The sequence below is a fragment of the Nesoenas mayeri genome, assembly GCF_963082525.1.
Source record: "Nesoenas mayeri genome assembly, chromosome: Z".
Classification (NCBI taxonomy): Eukaryota; Metazoa; Chordata; class Aves; order Columbiformes; family Columbidae; genus Nesoenas; species Nesoenas mayeri.
This window is the reverse complement of record NC_137542.1, coordinates 39,088,629-39,108,334: the sequence shown is the minus strand read 5'-3', so window position 1 is coordinate 39,108,334 and position 19,706 is coordinate 39,088,629. Positions and strand designations below refer to the sequence as shown.

Here is a 19,706-nt window from a genome sequence, read left to right as displayed (position 1 = left end):
TAAGTAACTAAGCTAGTCGTTTTCCCTAGTCCAGAAAGAATGGATAGCTACTGAAGTCCTTTCAGACACCTCCCTCAGCACAATTCATTAATTCAAATAAAAATACTTAAAAGGTAACTCAGACCAGAGCTACATTGCATGATAACATGGGCTTCAAAAACAGATACCTCATTTCTACGTCCTTCCCTTTATTCTATTTTTTTTTAAAAAAAAGCATTATTGGCCTATTTCTTTACAGATGTTAGCTGCTTAGGCAGAGTTTATCTCTGAATAACACTTCTTACATGGTCAGACAGCCCAAGGCTCATTAGGCTTAAGAAGGCAGCACTATCTATTGAAGTCAAATCATAGGATTAAGTAACAAGTTACATTCTCTTCGCTCTTGTGTACTTCTGGCTTGCATACAGGTTGTGGCTTCTACAGATGCAGTATCTTCATAATGCCATCTGCATACAGGAAAGCAATAAGTCTCTCAGATTCACAGCTCTTTAAGATCTCATGTTTAAGGACAATACATTGCAAGTCTCAGATCCATCTTTCCCAGGGTGCATAATCTCAAAAGTTTTACAGTGTCAGGCACCAAATTTCTACAGAGTTAACAGCCAGGCATCAAAACACCTGCATCTCACAGCAAGGTCTGATTACCACGACCCACCACAGAAAAACACTTGCTGCTTCTACGTAAGATGTGACAGCATGAACTAATCCCCAAAAAAAGGTATTCCAAATTCAGTAATCCATAATGCCATTTATTTTTACAGACATCTTCTAACTACTAATTTGGAAGAGACACACACAGGCTTTAAGAGTCTGAAAGAGTAAGATTCCAGAGATACTGCTTCTAAGAATGTTCTGTGAGGGAGAGTCACAAGCCACACGTTCAAATGTTATTTTTCCTTACATATACCACATCCACTTCAGACAGAGGAAGTTCAGAGTATTCTCTTAAACCCAAACTTGGAGTAGCTTCTGGTTCGGAGAGGTCTCTTCTGCAACTCCTCCATAGTACTACTAGCTCTAAGAGCCTGTTTTCAAAATACCTGTAAATTGCTAAGCTTTTGCAGGTAAGTTTGCAGGTAACTGGGGACTGCTTCTCTCCCTTTTGTATTATCATTTTGCCATCTTTTAGGCTAACAGAAGCAGTGCTGTCTCACACTTCTTGCAGGCACTCCAACTCTATTTTACCCACATACTGCAGTGCTCCCCATGGCACTTTGGTACATTCTTTACAGCACATGCAAATTTTTCAACAAGCTGCAGCAAAAAATGAATAGGGCATCAGGGCATTCAGATATTACTCCCTATTTGCTGCCTGCAGCAGTCAGCAAGCATTTTGAAAATACTATCATTAGTCACTATCGATACAGAGCCACCAGAGCCTCTTTCAGGATAAGAGTAAATTAGTGGCACGGCATTCATTTCCATTCTGATGACAAGTCTTATAAGTACACCTACAACAATGCTTCCCACTACTGAAGAGCTAACAGACTAAGTAAAAGCCTATACAGGCCAGTATTCATTTATTTGTTACAAAATTCAAGAATCAAGGAACACCCAAGCCCAGCACCACTTTAATCTTCTCAGTGAGCTCTATCTACTATAGATGTTGAATACATCGAAGGAAAAAACAGCTTTTAAAGCAAATTACCACTCCATATTTTAGAATCACAGAATAACTGAAGAGAGACCCTCAAGATTATCGAGTCCAACCATAACCTAACTCTAGCATTAAACCATGTAACTAAGACCCTCGTCAATATGCCTTTTAAACACCTCCAGGGATGGTGACTCAACTACTTCCCTGTGCAGCCTGTTCCAGTGCTTTATCAGCCCTTCCATGAAGAAATATTTCCTAATAACCAATCTAAACCTCCCCTGGCACAACCTGAGGCCATTTCGTCTCATCCTGTCACTTGGTACTTGGGAGAAGAGACCAACACCCTCCCTGCTACAACCTCCTTTCAGGTAGTTGTAGACAGTGATAAGGTCTCCCCTCAGCTTTCTTTTCTCCAGGCTAAACAGCCCCAGTTCTCTCAGCCGCTCCTCATAAGACTTGTGCTCCAAACCTTTCACCAGCTTCATCACCTTCCTCTGAATTCTCTCCTAAGCAACTCAGTGTCTTTCTTTTAGGGAGGGGCCCAAAACTTAACACAGTATTAAAGGTGGGGCCTCACCAGCACTAAGTACAAGGGGGACGATTACTTCTCTAGTCCTGCTAAGCACACTATTCTTCATGTATACCAGGACGCTGTTGGCCTTTTTGGCCACCTGGGCACACTGCTGGCTCATGTTCAGCTGGCTGTCAATCAACACCCCCATCTCCTTTTCTTCCAGGCAGCTTTCCAGCCACTCTTCTCTAAGGCTGTAGCATTGCATGAGGTTGTTGTGACCCAAGTGCAGGACCCGGCACTTGGCCTTGGTGAACCTCATACAACTGGCCTGATGATCCAGCCTGTCCAGATCCCTCTACATAGCCTTCCTATCCTGAAGCAGATCAACACTCCCACCCAATTTGGTGTCATCTGCAAACCTACTGAGAGTGCATTCAATGCCCTCATCTACATCATTGATAAAGAGATTAAAAAGAACTGGCCCCAGTGCTGAGCCCTGGGGAACACCACTCGTGATTGGCCACTAACTGGATTTGACTCCATTTATCACAACTGTTTAGGCCCAGCCATCCAGCTAGTTCTTTACCCACTGAAGAGGACACCCATCCAAGTCATTAGCTGCCAGCGTCTTCAGGAACCTCTGTCAAAGGCTGTACTGAAGTCTCAGTACACAACATCCACAGCCTTTCCCTCATCCACTAAGTGTATCACCTTGTCATAGACGGAGATCAGGCTGGTCAAGCAGAACCTGCCTTTCATAAACCCATGCTGACTGGGCCTGACCTCTTGGTTGTCTTGTATGTGCTGCATGATGGCACTCAGGATTATCTGTTCCATGACCTTTCCCAGCACCAAGGTCAGACACACAGGCCTATAATTTCCCAGATCATCCTCAACCTTCCTGTAGATAGCTGTCACATTCATCAACTTCCAGCCAACTGGGACTTCCCTGGTTAGCCAGGACTACTGATAAATAATTGGAAGTGTCTTGCTGATCACCTCTGCCAGCTCCCCCAGTACCCTTTTAATTCTAAAGAACCATTAAATTGCTCTCAGAAAAAGCTGCTCCGTGATTAAGTGAAGTTCTATACATTCACAAGAAGTTGTAAAATTCTATCCAGCACAATAACTAAACCTGTTAGCAAAACAAAAACATATTCAAACTCATGAGTTGGTATGTTATGATCATTTTAAAACCTCACTCAATTTTTTTTTATTACAGTCACTGACACATGAAACAAGGGCTATGTTATTTTTGCAATGATGCACTGGGAGATGGTGCAAATTCCACTTCAGGTATTTTCAGTCATGCCAGTTGGGGGCTGCTGAGATGATGCCAAGACACAGAAAATGTATCCTCCCACCTGTGAGAAAAAGATTGCTTCCTCTATTTCTGATCACACATTCCCAGCTTCATGATTGAAAAATGACACTTTCCTTGATTAACAGGTTAGCATGTGCAAGCAGCAGGGGAACAGCATCACACACCCCCTGATATTTTAAATATTGTCATTTGTGTAGTACACAAATTTAGAAAATGCACATGGTTAGGGAAATGGCCACACAAAAATTTCAAAATTTAAACCACTACACCAAAAAAAAAAATGTGTGTCCTGAACAGCCTCCACTTTGCAGAGTCACCAGCTACAGTCTGACCACACTAGCAGTTCACACACAACACAATGCTGATCTGGTGAGGAACCACATGCCTGGTATGGACTTTTGGGTGACAATACATTGAAACTACAACCAAATCAAATTTAAAAGGACAAGAAAATATATAAATTTTAATTAAATACTATTCACTGGGAAATATACTGCACAGTAACAAATATCAACAGAGAACAGAACAGGACGTGGTTTTGCTCTAAGGTTATTTAACAGTAGAATTTATAGCTTAATGGCATCAAAATCTCAAACTATTCCCATATTTCCACATAATTTCAATCATGTGCTTAGAAAAAAAGCACTCTTCTACCTACAGATCTAACAAAGTTTAAAACTAATACATATACATATATTTATCTCTCCAGCTAAAGCTCTGTTTCTAAAATAAAAACTTGATGAGTGGGTACATCAAACAATCTGAGATACACATTTAGAAACAAGCTAACAAACAATAAATTTATTTAGTATTTGAAAACATAGTGAACAATTTAAATAAAACATTCAAACAGAGATCCTTGCAGGTTAGTTATTCCTGTTTAATGCAAATTAAAGTGACAAATCCAAAAATGTGATACAGTCGGGAGAACTGGATTTAGCTTGTGTGTCCCAAATGAAGTAACCTGAATCAGTTTTGCAGGATTTTACTGCAGCCATATCACTATTGTATTTTGACTTCTCAAATAGTACCTTCTCTTTTTAACATATGAAAAAGGACATGGGGAAGAATGAAAAAAATAAAGTTATACAATTTTTGTATAGCAATTAATTTGAACTCATTACACAAATTACATATTCAAAATAACATGAACTTTGCTCTGCTGCAAGGGGATTTTTCTTCCAAAATGGAATACACAAGAAGCCGGGGGGTGGGGAAGGCATTATCCACCTTGTACTGCACTTCTGGAGCATGTACAGTACTCTGGAAAAATTAAAAAGAGGAACTCTTCTGTCCAAACAGTTTATCATCCAAGAAGAAAATCATGCTTCACATTGTGCAAATTGAGAAAGTCTTCAACAATACTAAAGCTATAGCATTTGTTTCACCACGCAGCAGGATACAGTAACTTGCTGACCAGTGCAACAGTGCCAAATTCTTGGTATGTCTATAGTTTATATATAAGCAACTTATAAATACATCTCATTATCTTGATTATGAATGTTAAAGATATGGCATATACTTTACCTCATAAAACCATCAAGTGATACACTTCTTTCTGAATCCCAAAATATCCACTTTTCAGCTCAGTCCCCTCCAGGTACACTGTCTACAATTCAGAATGCTTTGCTGCTTCTTGAGTTTTACACACAAGGAAAACAAGTTTCAAAGCTGTTAACAGGGGACCATGAGTTAGTCAAGTAAAGAACACAAAGACTGTATTAGCCCACCTAAGAAAGCAGGGCATTCATTACACAGATCAGGATGTAAGTCTCAGCTGTCATAACTTCATAAATGGCAGACTTAAGACATTGCTAAGAAGCAGAAGAATTGTGCCTTTGTCTATTACAGGGATAAAGCTCTGTTCTTCTTCAGCCATGAATCATCACAGGAAGAAAAGAACTACCGTGGACATTAGCTATTTAAGGGCTGATGACACCACTTCACCAGGTGGAAACAATTGCTTATGGGTACCTGGCTCAAATCACAGAGGATATGGCTGGTTTCTAGCTGAGTGAATACCATTAAACCCACATACCTTTTTCATTTGTTCCTATCTGGAAGAATACTCTCATCAATTCTTCATGCAAATTCACTGGTTTGCATAGGCAATTTTTACCTCACACGGCTGACCTTGTCTTGAGGAAGATTTAATAAGAGTAGAGAACTTAAGAACAACCATGGACTTTAAAGCTTGCTTACTGAGGAGTGATAAAGACCCCACAATACATGCATAAACTTTATTGTTTATTATGTTTAACAAATCACTTATTATGATGCATGAAAGCTAACTTTTAATGGTGACCATCTAAAAACATGTAAACTGCACGTGCTGCAAAAAATAATTTACATGAGGTTTATAACCTACAAAAATAACACATAAAACCAATCACTTATGAGATTTATACATTAAGGATAGATCAAGCTTTCATATCTATGACTACATGAGATATAGCAATTAGATGTGCCATTACTGGACCTGACAAGACCCAGTCACAATTTCTCTCCTCCTCTTCCATCAATACCAGAAATATATAGCAGTATAGCGATATATGAATTTTGAAATATGTTTTCATAAAGCACCAGGAACGAAAGCTATACAGTTCTTCTGGTTTTGAAGATACATGGTGTTAACGAAATTTGGAGATGTGAATCCTTGTACCTCAAAAATTCAATGGCAAGTAAAAATAAATACCAATATTTTTATATTTTCATATAACCAGATTTTAAAAGAATAGGGTTCTTCTTCTCTGAAAGTTCAAGGCCAACATCAAGACTTGAGACTACCTGTGCTGGACTATGGTTTGCCACTTGGTAACAAATTTTGTAAACCACGCACAAAGTTTCTGAAGTACTTACCAGAGGTAAACATATTGAAACAACAGTCCCAAGTTCATTTCTCTAGTACTTGTGTTGCCTTGATTTCCCCAAGCATTCCTGAGGCTAATGGCACACAATATTTTCTGGCTTGTATAGTCACCCTAACTTCCCTGAGAACTATTCTCTCCTGCCATGTCATCTCATTTGCTCCAGTTTTCACACAAGCACTTGAATATTTTGTGCTGTGTTTGCCTTCCCCTAGCACATTGAAGCAAAGTAAAAAAAAAAAAGTATGTTAGCTTTTCGTAAACACAAGATATCCTGCCTGAAATACAAAACTGTTCTTTGCTCCGCAACCCGTCCAGCAAGTTGGCCCAACTGGCACCAGCCCCCAGGTAACGGCTGGCGGCCCGCCCGCTCCCGCAGGACCCTGGCCCCCAGAAAGACGCCGCCATTGCGGCCCAACGGCCACCGCCTGCCTCGGCCACTGCAGCAGCGCGCACAGCCGGACAGCGGGGCGGGCCTTCCGGCAGCCCGCCACTCGCGGCACACCCTCCGGCGCCGCTCGCGCCTCGCTCCCTTCCGCCGCAGCAGAAGACCGTACAGAGCGCGGCTTTCAGCGTAGGCTGCGCCGACCCGGCCCTTCACGGTAACGGGGCACCCTGCGGGAGCCAGGAGCTGCGCCAGCGGCCAAGCCTGCAGCTCCTGCGCGGTCTCGGCGCTAGCCGTGACCGCTGCCCCGAACGCTCCGCCCGCTGCGGCTGCTTCGGGCGCAGGAGGCAGCACAACCGCGCTGCCACAGCGGGCGCAGAGAGGCGCAGCTTGCGCCTGCGCGGCAGCTGCCCCGACACTGCGCATGCCCGGGCCACGGAGTCGGTGGGCTGGTGCTGGGACGTCGGGTGCGGTGGAAGAAGTGGGGTCTGTTTATGCATGTCCTTAAGGAGTGACCGTGCAGAGGGCAGTGCCTCACTGCGGAATGTAAACTTCTGCTTTGGCGCAGGTGTCGGGTGGCAGCAGCGGTCACAACAGCCCTGCCTCGGACGGGTGCCGCCGGAGGCGTAGCGGAGGTTCCTGTAGTGATCTGGTACTGCTGGCGGAGTCCGGCAGCCTGCAATGGGATTTGCCCCCTTGCGGTTATTTTTCATCCTTTCCAAAGCGTCTGAGACTCATTTCTAGGAGTTTTGTACTGTTCTGTCTGGCGTGTTCGAAAAGCTAGAACGTGTTTTTCGCCTTTGAATAAGCTTCATTTTCATAGAAATATCTTTCTCTTCTTAAGCCTATTTAAAACAATATTATTAGGGTAAAGTTTCACTGTATTTGGAGATGTGTGGGACTGTGATTTGATTTGGAATAACAGTATCATACTTATCATAAGAATTTGACTGCTGTGTCCATACTTTTGGTAATAATGTTGGTTAACTGTACAGCATTAAACTTAATTCTTAAATCATTTTACTAATGTTGCCTACGTTTTCAGGCTTTTTTTCTTTTTTACTTAGTTAACACGATGACAGACTTTGAAAAGAACCTCCATCAGGACATGATTACTCAACTGCATAATTGTGCTGCTGTTGGAAATGCAGCCAGACTGAAAGTATTGCTTAGTCATTCTCCGTCACTTATCAATGCAGCTGCAGATAATGGCTGGACAGCTCTCATGTATGGTTCAAGAAATGGACACCTTGAGGTTGTGCAGATTCTTCTGGAAGAAGGGTAAGCTGTTTAGCAGATCCTGTTGAAGAACTCTAATCTGAATCCATTTCTGCTGATTTCAGCTTCATCTCAGAAAAGTAAATTTACCTGCCAGATAGTAGAAGAATTTTTGGGATTAAAACTGAGGAAAATATGCTCTGTGTCTGTTTATCACTGCTATTGCATCATGCTTTCCATATTTGCTAAGAAACTCTTTAAAAATCTTGAGCATCTCTAAAATTATTCCTTTAATCTTCAGGGATACAATGTCACTTCTCCTGGCAACCAACAGAGTAGAATGAAGTTTGTGTCCCATTCCAGCCACTGCACTGAGTATAAATTTGGTATATTTAATTGTTCCAGTTAGACTTTTTCTCTAAACTTTACTTGTAATCCACTTTAGTCTATGTTACAGTGGAGAGTGTTTGGTGACATGCTGGCTGTTCAGTAGGACGTGACAGACACACCTTTACCAAAGTTACTGATTGATGGATTTCATTTGTCTATCCTTTTAACAGTTCACTTGCTCCTTGAGTTGTCACATTATTTTCTTCAGTCAGTATGACATGGCACATGTTCATTGCTTGTTAGAAACTTGCTATCATGTTGTCTGTCTTCAAGTCAGCTGTTGTAGTTTGTCAAGACACTTGGAAAAAACAAGAATGCTTTGGAGTTCTCCTTCAGACCCCAAAGAAGATTCTTCTGAAGCCTGAATAAAGTCAGGATCCAGATATTTCAAACGGAAAACATTTCAAAATGAAGGATGGGAGTCAGATGTTGTGGTTCAACTGAGCTCTACTTTAACAAAGCCCAGTCTGTTCCTTTCTGCACCACCAGTTGCAGAACCAAGCAAGTATAGTTCATTCTGTAGCTGTGAGGAATCTCAGGCATAGCATTTCCCAGCCTCTAGTAATCATCCCACCCTTTTTAAGTTGTGCCCAGATTCTGTGTTGTCTGCTGTGGCTCAGCATGGAACACTAGATGAACTGCATTTTTGTAGCATAATCAGTACATTCCAGCAAGTAGAGGAGTACCTCAATGCCAGTTTTAGTGGATTGAAATCATCCGTATATTGAGGAATCTTTTGGTATTTTGGGGAAATTACCAGTTCAGTAAATAGGATAACTGCTTTTTTAAGTTATGCTTGCTATTAAAAAAAAAAAAAAAAAGAAAAAAGAAAAAAGAATATCCAATTTTAAATGTCCTTTTCAGGGCTGTTCTCAGGCAGTTTATTGTGGCTGCTGAGGGGATACTGTGGCCTCATCAATCTCATTTTAGTTATGCTTAATCACAAAAATCATTTGGACAAATACAATTGCTGGATATATAACAATGAATGTCTAAGAATGTAATATTACATAACATTACAGACGCTAATCCTGGAAAGCTAGTTTTTTGTTGTTTTTTTTTAATACTCATCATGCTTGAGAAAAGCTAAGGGGAATGTTTATAAATGAGAAAAAAAATGTTAGTGACCTAAACAGTTCATGTTACTGATCGCAGTCTGCATGTACCTGAGCAAATAAAAGGTGGAAGGCAAAACCAAGACAAAATTCAGTGGCTGAGAGGCAATTAAGTAGAAAATTAGGCAAGATTTTGCCTAAAGGAGACTTAACATTTAAATATAAATGGGCAGTCATAGTCTGTTTTGCACCAAAAATGTGTAATTCAAGTTTTTAGTGCTTTTCTAAAATGTACTCACACTCTTTCAAAAACTGTTGAGGTTAATATAAAATCTCAAGTAAAAACAGTCTTACCTGTGGTACAGTTATCTGTGTATCAGCAACTTGGATATATTGGTATCTTCTGGTTTTAAAAACTGATGAGTCTGTCCCCACATCTACTGTGTAATTTGTAGTTTACAGTGAAACTTCTGGTTTACTTATCCACTTGAGTTAAAATTGACAAAATATAAAAGCGCACTATTTTTGACCTGTCAGTCAACCCTAATCTCTTTCAGACTTGCTTTTTTTTCTGGTTAATATTCAAATATATATCATGAGGCAGTGTTGCTTTGTATGTGTCATTTTCCAGACATTTTAGTTTCAAAGAAGTCCCTGTAGGTACCAGCACTGCAATTGTAAGGGTGTTATTTCTCTCACTAATCAGAGGCTGCATTCTTGATCCTTATTCAATGATATTTTCTTGTGAATGTTTTGATGCTGCTTTCAGTCACTTCTTTTTTTTTATTACTGGTTATTCAGAAGAGACCTGTAGCCTGGCTTTCCAAGTGCTATCTGTAAACTTCTTCAGCCTTTTTTTTTAGTGATGCGCTGTGTGAGAATTTAGTTAATTCACTGCTCTTGTAATACTGCTTGAACCTTGGTAAGTGTTACCTAGAGTAGATCAACAAAGATGTGGGATCTGGCCTTAGCAAAAGAAAACAAAATATGATTACTTTTCATTAACATAATTCTAAGTATTTAGCCTAAACAGTGTGCCAGTATTGACAGCGTCTAGAAATTCTTGCACATTAATACTGTCAGATATATATGCTGGAAGTAAGAATAATATGGCATCAATACTCTCCTCAAACATATTTACCCCGGTAACCACTGTTTTCTATTTCTCTAGGTGTGACAGGTCCCTCATTAATAAATCAAGGCAGACAGCTCTGGACATTGCTAAATTTTGGGGGTACAAGCACATAGCTGATTTGTTGGCTGATGTGAAAGGTGGGCAGAGGCCTAATTTTCTGTCAAATGAAGTGAAAGAATCTGAAAATTATTTTGGCTTGACACTTCTGGACAGAAGAACTGAAAAAAGAACAGATTCAAAATGGCTAATCAAAAAACAAAGCCATCCAACTACAGTATACATCCTCTTCTCAAATCTAAGTCCTTTGGTTACTTCAGGTGGGGAAATAGAGAGCTCCCAGCAGCCAGAAGTAAAGCTTTGCAGGCTGCACCACAAGGATGTGGAGCAATATATGAACCAAACGGAAGAAGTCATCTTGATTTTTCTTGGAGTTGAACTTCAGTTCCACGTGAACCTGCTGACTGCTTGCAATGGAGGAGTTTTGCAAGAAGGTGAAGAGGATGGATTAGTTGCTTGGTTTGCTCTTAGTGTAGATTCTGCTTCTGCTGAGAAATTTAAACAAAAGCATGAGGACTGTTACTTTCTTCATCCACCAATGCCAGCACTACTGCAGCTACGTGAAAAAGAAGCTGGTAAGATACATAAAATTCAGCAGTTATTGAATGTGTAATCACAAGGATGTGCTTTGGGATTCACTAATTCACTAATGCAAGGTCAAACCACTGCAAAGGAATTGAGTATTTTCAGTGGCTTTAGAAATGTTTTAATTTTAAAAGCCAGTGAGTGGTTTTGTGAAGAATTTTGTATATAAGAACTTTTGTGGTTGCAGAGCAGTATCATCTGCAATGGCAAGTATTAGACTTTAAAACTTGTTGGTCATAATAGTTTTATAAATGGTACTATTTGAATATTAATGTGTGCACGTTAATGTTCTAAAACAACAAAAAAAACCCCCTGTGATTAGTGAGCTTTCACTGCAAGAAATGAAACTAAGTCCTTAATAAGACTGTGTTGGATAGCCATCTGAGAAGGGAACTGTGAGCAAGTCTTGGAAAGTCAGGATCTGAAAGTGAATGAAAGTCAGTATGGACAGCTGGTGTTGTAAGAATGTTGCTTTTATGGAAGGATAAAAGGCAAGCCTGACTTGCACCTGAAGTTTAAATGGAACAATGTATTATTACATCAGTACCTTAGTAGACCTAAAATGGTCATCTGTAAAAAGTGTGATATATAGTTCTGGCACTTTTCCCAGTCAAAGTAACTTTTCTGAGAAACAGGGTCTGTTGATCCAGATGAATTTGTTTCTGGATACATAAATGGGTCTGTAGCTAAGTAGCACTGTGTTCTATTGCATGTGCTGTGCTACAAAGAAAAGTACCTGAATAACTCATATTGCTTGATTTTTCTTGTAGTAAATTACAATTCAAGCCATAATCTTACTTTGATTTTTATCTTAAACTTTATGACTTGCCTTTTCTACACTGCTAAAAGCTTACATGAATTGATATTTGATTGTGTATATTTTCAATGTATTCTTTTAAAGGAGTGGTAGCCCAGGCTAGATCTGTTCTAGCGTGGCACAACCGCTACCGATTCTGCCCAACATGTGGAAGTGCAACCAAGATTGAAGAAGGGGGTTACAAGAAAATTTGCTTAAAAAAGGGTTGTCCCAGTCTCCAAGGTGTTCACAACACATCATATCCAAGAGTTGGTGAGAATATTGTAGGATAAACTTGGTCAAAAGTAACTTGTTTGTACTACTATATAGATGTAAATCAGTTTCTTTGTAGTTATTTCACCTGCTTGCTTCTATTTCAGGTCTGTCTTGCTTATCTCTCCCCTGGGCATGTGTGGCTCAGCTTTATTTAGGATTAAGTAGTTCAGACTTCTTTCTTGCAGTAGTCTATGACAAAGAATTGCTGTGAAAATACGAATTTTTATCATTTAGAAGTTCCAAGAACATAGATATTAACAATACAAAGTGTCACATTTTACTTTTTTTTTTTTCTCCTATGTGTTGTTTTCTCACCTTCTGCAAGCCCTTTGAGCTTGAAATAGCTCTCTATCATATTTGGCCCTGGATCAAATTTCTGATAGAGTTCTGATTTTTCCTGTAGAGCTACTTTGATTGTAGTAGCCATCTTCACTGTCTTCCACTATTCATTGTCAGTCAGAAACTGCCAGGCTTATTTTTGCTCAGAATATAAGCTTGTATAGACAGTCTTCTATAGCTCCTTTTGTTAATGTGTTGCAAAGGAAGTGTACTATGTCATTGATGGGGAACCCAGGAAGGAAAAGCAGCTTTCCCTTTTTTTCCTGGATCATTTCTTGTCTCTTTGACCACCTTACCTTCCCCTACCCCACCCTCTCTTCTGCAGTTGTAGTTCTGAACGTTGTATGTGTGTTGTGTTTCTGAATTTCATGATCTATTACATGCTCTAGATATATATTAGTAATCTAAGTAATTCTGCCATATTCTTCTGTCTTACAGACTATAGTGAAGCTTGCTAAAATACTAGAGGCCATTTTTTTACATTCTCTAGCACAACAAACTTAGAGAAGGAATGGGATTATATAGGGAAGACTGATGAACCAGCATCTACTGATGTCTTTCTCTGAAGAAAGTCTGTAGACAGCAACACTGAATATAATATGCTGTGCCTGTTCCAGGTGTCTTTGTGCAGGACAACAATCTTTGAATTTATTGTTTATAGTGGTTGCTGAATCAAGGTGTTTTGGACAAAAAAAAAAACCAAAGAAAATAGCAAGAGAAAAAATATATACAGGCAGAGTTAGAAAAAAAAAATAGAAATACTGAGATACTTAAGAGCTAGGTAACAATAAAAAAAGAGGAAAAGATCGTAGATGAACAGTGAACAGGAAGGCATAACAGAAATCATTATACCAATAAGGAGAAAGTATTAAGCAAGAACGAAAAAGATACATAAAATGACTAGATATGAGAAAGTAGATAGAAGTGCAACATCAGATGAGAGATTGATAGCAAACAGTCAACAAAGTCAAAAATGGAAAGTTTAGTCAGTATTTACATTTTAAGTATAGTATGTGGCTCTTCCTTGGTATTTCATTCAAAAGTAAATTCTCAGACCTGTGGGTGTAGACAAGGTGATAATAAATTGTTTTTGCTGCAGAAATTATTGCTATCTGCGGGATGTGTAGCTAGGTTAGTATTGCTGATACTTTTACCAGACTTTGTGCTTTGGTTGCAATTAATACGTGTCCTTCATTTCAAGCCTTGGCGAGTGAACTGCTTCTACTAAGCATGTATGTTGCAAAACAAAATAAACAGAAACCTTGCAGGGAAAAAAATACCCAATTCTGATTTCAATCACTTAATGGTATCTTGTTTGTATTTACGTGCATTGGTATCGAAAAGGCTGAAATTTGTTACTGCTTTTAAGTCCTTCAGATGTTGAAATATATTCTTTTTATGTCCCTTGCAGATCCTGTTGTGATAATGCAAGTCATCCATCCAGATGGGAACCACTGTCTTTTAGGCAGGCAGAAGAGGTTTCCCCCAGGAATGTTTACCTGTCTTGCTGGATTTGTAGAACCTGGTGATTGATTTTGTTTTCTCGTACTAAATGTTTTTTTCTCAGATATCAGTATTGTACATTGAAAATAATATGGAAATATGTTTGATGTTATGTCAAATGAATGCTTCTGCTTCTTGTTAGATAAGTTATTGTAATAAATATGCCTGGTTTGTACTTGCCAGCAACTACTTTATAAAAAGTTTGGAGAATTGTCTGTGTCTGTTAAGACAACGAAGAATGAATCAGGTGTAGTGAATAATACAACTCAGGAATGTTTGCAAGTCTTCTTTAGTCTCTATTTCCTTACTATTGTGATTTTAAATATTGATTTTCAAGTTTTATTATATGCTGTTATAATCATACTGAAAATCTAGAAAGTAACACAGTGCTATTTATAAGTGAACACAGCAGTGTTTCAAAAGTAATTAAAAGAACAATGTATGTCCTACCAAATTTTTGATATTTTGGGTGTGGTAATAATAGTTTGCATGTATGATAAATTATTAATTCTTTAAATAAACTTTATAATGGAGAAATCATCATACTTTATTTTCAAAGGTCCGTTATGCTTTGGTGGCTAGTTTTACCTTACCTAGACTACTGTATCTTTTACTTAATGTCTGCACCCTGATCTGTGAGCTAGATCTCTATAGATCATTATCTAGGGCAGTTTCAAATCTTTTGAGTCAGTTCAAAGCACAGAATGTAATCATTGATCTGAGTATTTTCATCAGCTGCTTGTTCTTTGCTCTTTTTGATTAGGTGAAACAATAGAAGATGCTGTTCGAAGAGAAGTAGAAGAGGAGGCTGGAGTCAAAGTTGGACGTGTTCAGTATGTCTCCTGTCAGCCATGGCCAATGCCGTCCTCCCTAATGATTGGCTGCTTAGCTGTTGCAGTGTCTACAGAAATTAAAGTTGACAAGAATGAAATAGAGGATGCACGCTGGTTCACTAGAGAACAGGTAAAGTTCAATTTAATTTCCTTCTTGTATTGATTGTTCTGTGACTGTGTATAGATACTTGTTTTTTTTGGCAAGTTGAATTAGTGTTTATGGTCTCTGTTTTATCATACTACAAGTGCATTATATTGTTGTTGTAGATTACACACAGCCAGAGAAAGGCAGATATTCATGGTAATTCCTGAGTCCATTTTATGACATTTTTGCCAGTTAGCTCTTTAGATTTTCCTCTGGGGAGATGTCCAAGGTGTTGTTATTTTAGGTGACTTTCTTAGTAAGCTTGTCTATTCTGTTTTGAAAGAAGTAGTATTTAATAGCTTTCATCATCAGAGTTTCTCCAAACAACCATGCTACCAAATTTGCTGGCAGTGGGGAGGTCTAGGTAAAATGCTGGAAATTCATTAGTTTGAACATCTTTTTCTCTGCAGTACTACTTTAATATTCTGGTATGGAATGCAGTTTACTCTGCATTGATAGGAAATTCTACACTTAGCTTTCCTGAGTACTTAAAATATAGTAAAATAAAAGAGAAGAAAAAAAGATTTTCACAGAAAGAGAGGTTTAAGTTCATAAGTGGAAAAAGGAAGGGCTGCTTACAAAGTCTTCACAGGTTTTTCCACAGGCTGCTTAGGAACTAAACTTCTGGTAACACTGTACTTCCGCCTAGCAGTTGCAAGTCAACTGTTTTAAGTCAACTTGAAGGCAAACTTGGTCACCTACAATCTCATACTGTATTCCTGACAACACTGAGAGTGTTATTTTAAATGCATATGAGTTTTGACTACAGGTAGTCAAATGCATATTGGGTTACAGTTGGAAATAAATGTATCCGAGAAATGAACTAAACTAGAAATGCACTCCCATGTTCAAAGTGCTTCAGAAAACCAACAAAACACGTTTTCTTCTGCACTTCATGGGAAGCAGAGAGGAAGAATTATTTATGAAACAGTGCAGAGCACCATCTGGTGGTCCTTACCATGGAGAGGCTTCACAAAACCATTGTTACATTAACAGTAAATCTCCATGATATTAGAAAGAAAGTATTTTTTGAGGCACATTTGAGGTAAAAAATGTCGGCATCCACACAGAATGCTGTGTGTGTCTTTCTCTGCATCTGTGATGGAGAATATGGTATTCGGTCAATAGCTATGGTAATGATAGACTGATTTATCATTGTAAGATTATTTCTGCATTGATATTAGATTCCATATAGCTTATAATATTATATTCTAAAGAAAAAAACTTTCTTTATTGCAGGTCGTGGAAGTTCTCACTAAAAGAAATCAGCGTTCTTTCTTTGTACCACCAGGTCGAGCTATTGCACACCAGCTGATGAAACATTGGATTGGAATGAATCCTAATCTTTAATTCAAATAATTCATTTCGTTAAGTTAAATTACATCTTCTAGTGAATGCTAAATTAGGGATAAATTAGAAAGAATTGTTTATCTAGGAAGTGTGCAACCATGTGAATTTTTGAGCCTTTCCTTTGGTTCCTGAGCTAAACTATACAGACTTTTATAGGATTTTTCAGATCTGAATTAAAACTGATCAACAACCCAGTGATTGTCTCAAGTGAGCAAGCAAGAAATAGGTGAAATTGGTGCCTTGATAACCTGTCACCCACTGGAAGAAGTCACAGCATTACAAAGAGGCCTGACCTTGCCTGCTGTTTGAATTCTGTATTTACATCTTCCTATTTTGTCTTAATAGTTTCTTTATCATTTTTTCCTGTCTCCATTCTTACATTCTGTCTGGCACAAAAATCAACATTCAGTGCTGGTAGTCTTACCAACAATGTTTATTTTTAAGGTAACAGCATATTTAAATGCTGAATATTTAGTACTTTGTATCTTTTACATTAATAGCCCTTTAAACAGAGTATTTACTCTTCTAGTCTGATCTGGCCTGCACTTACCAATTGTACATCAGCCTGAATCTAGAGTTATAATGCAATACTCTGTTTCTGAAAAAGGTATTGGTGAATCATCACAAAAAGCCTAAATATTAATATTAGATGTTTTTATAAGATATTTTGCTCTAGGCAGTGAGTTATTCCATTCTCTGGTAATCAGAAATGAAACTGTAGAGTAATGGAGGAAAGAAATAGATTAATCAAACAAGACAACATCTCAAAATTTGTACAGTTATTTTATGGAAATGGAACACTAAGATTGTTAGTGCTATTAAGAATTTTACAATTGAAAGATATACATTAACCCTAGCTATAAGACTGGGAAAGCAATATATGAATTAAAATATTTACTTATGTATATTTAATGCTAAAGTTCAAATTTGTGCCTTAATTTATTGTGTTACTGAAAATAATGTTAATATTCTTTCAAAATTGAAGGTTGTGAAAACGTATTGGTTTTACTATTAATGTCATTATGTAGTGGTTCAGTTGTCTGTGATTATACAGTCATTACAGTGATACAAAAAAAAACGCAAATGACCAGAAGGAAATACAATGGTAAAGTAATAAATATTAATATACTATGACATGGTGATTTGTTTATTCAGATTAATTTGAACATTTTTAAAAATCAATTAATTATGTCAGATTTGTTCCAAAATTCTCTGCAAACTGGAATCAATAAAAATGTTTTAGAAATCCTAATAGTTCTTTTTTCTCCATCCAGTGACATACTTTGTTAGGCAGTGGATATCAAACTTTAAAGCAAAAAGAATTTCTAAGAAAGCTGGAACAGCTGATAAATCATTACATTGCTTTATTCTCTCCCTTGTTTCAGCTCTACGTACAATGAAGAAAATCAGGTTATCAGTTGAGCCATCTGGAAATGAGAAGATATACACAGCTTCCCTTACAAATTGCTTTTGCAGAGAAGGGGAAGTATGAAAAGTTGTCATGGGCTAAGGCTACCAGCAGGCCTGCATGTTGTCAGTGGAATTAATCTTCAAAAACAAATGTTGGACAGAAGGAATTGTAGTTTCAGGTTGTTCATACAACTAAAGGGAGAACATTGGACAGTATGCAAACAGTGTTGGAAGATGAGCAAGGAAGGAATAAGGAGCAGGTGGGAGAGCATAAAACAAAGAGCAAAGAAGGTAGCATAAAGATAGTAGCTTGATACAAAAGTAATTGCAGTTTTGGACTGTGAATTCTAAATCACTATAACTAGGCTCAAATGTATCTCTATTAATCAAAATAGGAACCATTACAATCAACACAATTTTGCCAACAAGAAATAAGTTTGCTTATTGCTGTAGTGTAAAAATCCATGCGTCGGGATTCAATGAACTCTTGGAAAGCATTTTCTGTGTCCTCTTGGTTGTGGAAGTGTTTTCCCTGCAAAAAGTTTTTCAGACGCTTCAAGAAGTGGTGGTTGCTTGGTGAGAGGTCAGGTGAATATGGCAGATGAAAGAAAACTTTGTAGCCCAACTCGTTCAATTTCTGAAGTATCACAGTATGTTTGGGATGGAAGGGACCTCAAGGGATCATCTAGTCCAATCCCCCTGCTGGAGCAGCACCGCCTAAGTGAGGTCGCACAGGAACATGTCCAGACGGGTTTTGAATGTCTCCAGAGAAGGAGACTCCACAACCTCCCTGGGCAGCCTGTTCCAGTGCTCTGTCACCCTTACTGAGAAGAAGTTTTTTCTAAAATTTAAGTGGAACCTCTTGTGTTCCAGCTTGATCTCATTACCCCTTGTCCTATCATTGTTTGCCACTGAGAAGAGCCTGGCTCCATCCTCATGGCACTCACCCTTTATATATTTATAAACATTAATAAGGTCCCCCCTTAGTCTCCTCTTCTCCAAACTAAAGAGACCCAGCTCCCTCAGCCTTTCTTCATAAGGAGGTGCTCCACTCCCTTAATCATCTTCGTTGCCCTACGCTGGACCCTCTCCAGCAGTTCCCTGTCCTTCTTGAACTGAGGGGCCCAGAACTGGACACAATATTCTAGGTGTGGTCTCACCAGGGCGGAGTAGAGGGGAAGGAGGACCTCTCTCGATGTACTAACCACACCCCTTGTAATACACCCCAGGATCCCATTGGCCTTCCTGGCCACAAGGGCACAGTGCTGGCTCATGGTCATCCTGTTGTCCACCAGGACCCCCAGGTCCCTTTTCCCTACACTGCTCTCTAATATGTAATTCCCCAATTTATACTGGAACCTGGGGTTGTTCCTGCCCAGATGCAGGACTCTACACTTTCCCTTGTTAAATTTAATTAGGTTATTCCCCGCCCAACTCTCCAGCCTGTCCAGGTCCCGCTGGATGGCTGCACAGCCTTCTGGCATGTCAGCCACTCCTTCCAGCTTAGTGTCATCAGTAAACTTGTTGATAGCACACTCAATTCCCTCGTCCAAATCATTAATGAATATATTTAATAATATTGGCCCCAGTACTGACCCCTGAGGCACTCCACTAGATACTGGCTTCCAACTAGACTCCGCACCATTGACTACCACTCTCTGGCTTCTCTCCTTAAGCCAGTTTGCAACCCACCTCACTACTCTATTGTCTAGACCACACCTCCTCAACTTAGTTGTGAGGATGCTGTGGGAGACTGTGTCAAAGGCTTTACTGAAGTCAAGGTAGACCACATCCACCACTCTGCCATCATCCATCCACCTTGTTACATTCTCATAAAAGGCCTTGAGGTTGGTCAAGCATGACTTACCCTTGGCAAAGCCATGCTGACTGCCCCTAATAACTCTCTTATCCTTGATATGCCTTGAGA

General features: G+C 39.0%; 1 protein-coding gene across 4 annotated transcripts; it reads left to right on the top strand.

The window, feature by feature from the left end:
• The first annotated feature begins 6,445 nt into the window (after positions 1-6,445).
• On the top strand, positions 6,446-17,503 carry NUDT12 (nudix hydrolase 12). 4 transcript variants are annotated; one of them, XM_080362596.1, is made up of 7 exons: positions 6,446-6,904; positions 7,755-7,968; positions 10,522-11,117; positions 12,029-12,196; positions 13,950-14,063; positions 14,805-15,004; positions 16,259-17,503. In XM_080362596.1, exons 2-7 carry the CDS (start codon positions 7,763-7,765, stop codon positions 16,367-16,369), a joined length of 1,395 nt encoding a protein of 464 aa, XP_080218722.1. In that variant the 5' UTR covers positions 6,446-6,904; positions 7,755-7,762; the 3' UTR covers positions 16,370-17,503. The 4 variants fall into 4 exon arrangements, with proteins under 4 accessions (XP_080218722.1, XP_080218721.1, XP_080218720.1 ...); XM_080362595.1 differs by lacking the exon at positions 6,446-6,904 and adding an exon at positions 7,133-7,322; XM_080362594.1 differs by lacking the exon at positions 6,446-6,904 and adding an exon at positions 7,133-7,339.
• The last annotated feature ends 2,203 nt before the right edge of the window (positions 17,504-19,706 follow it).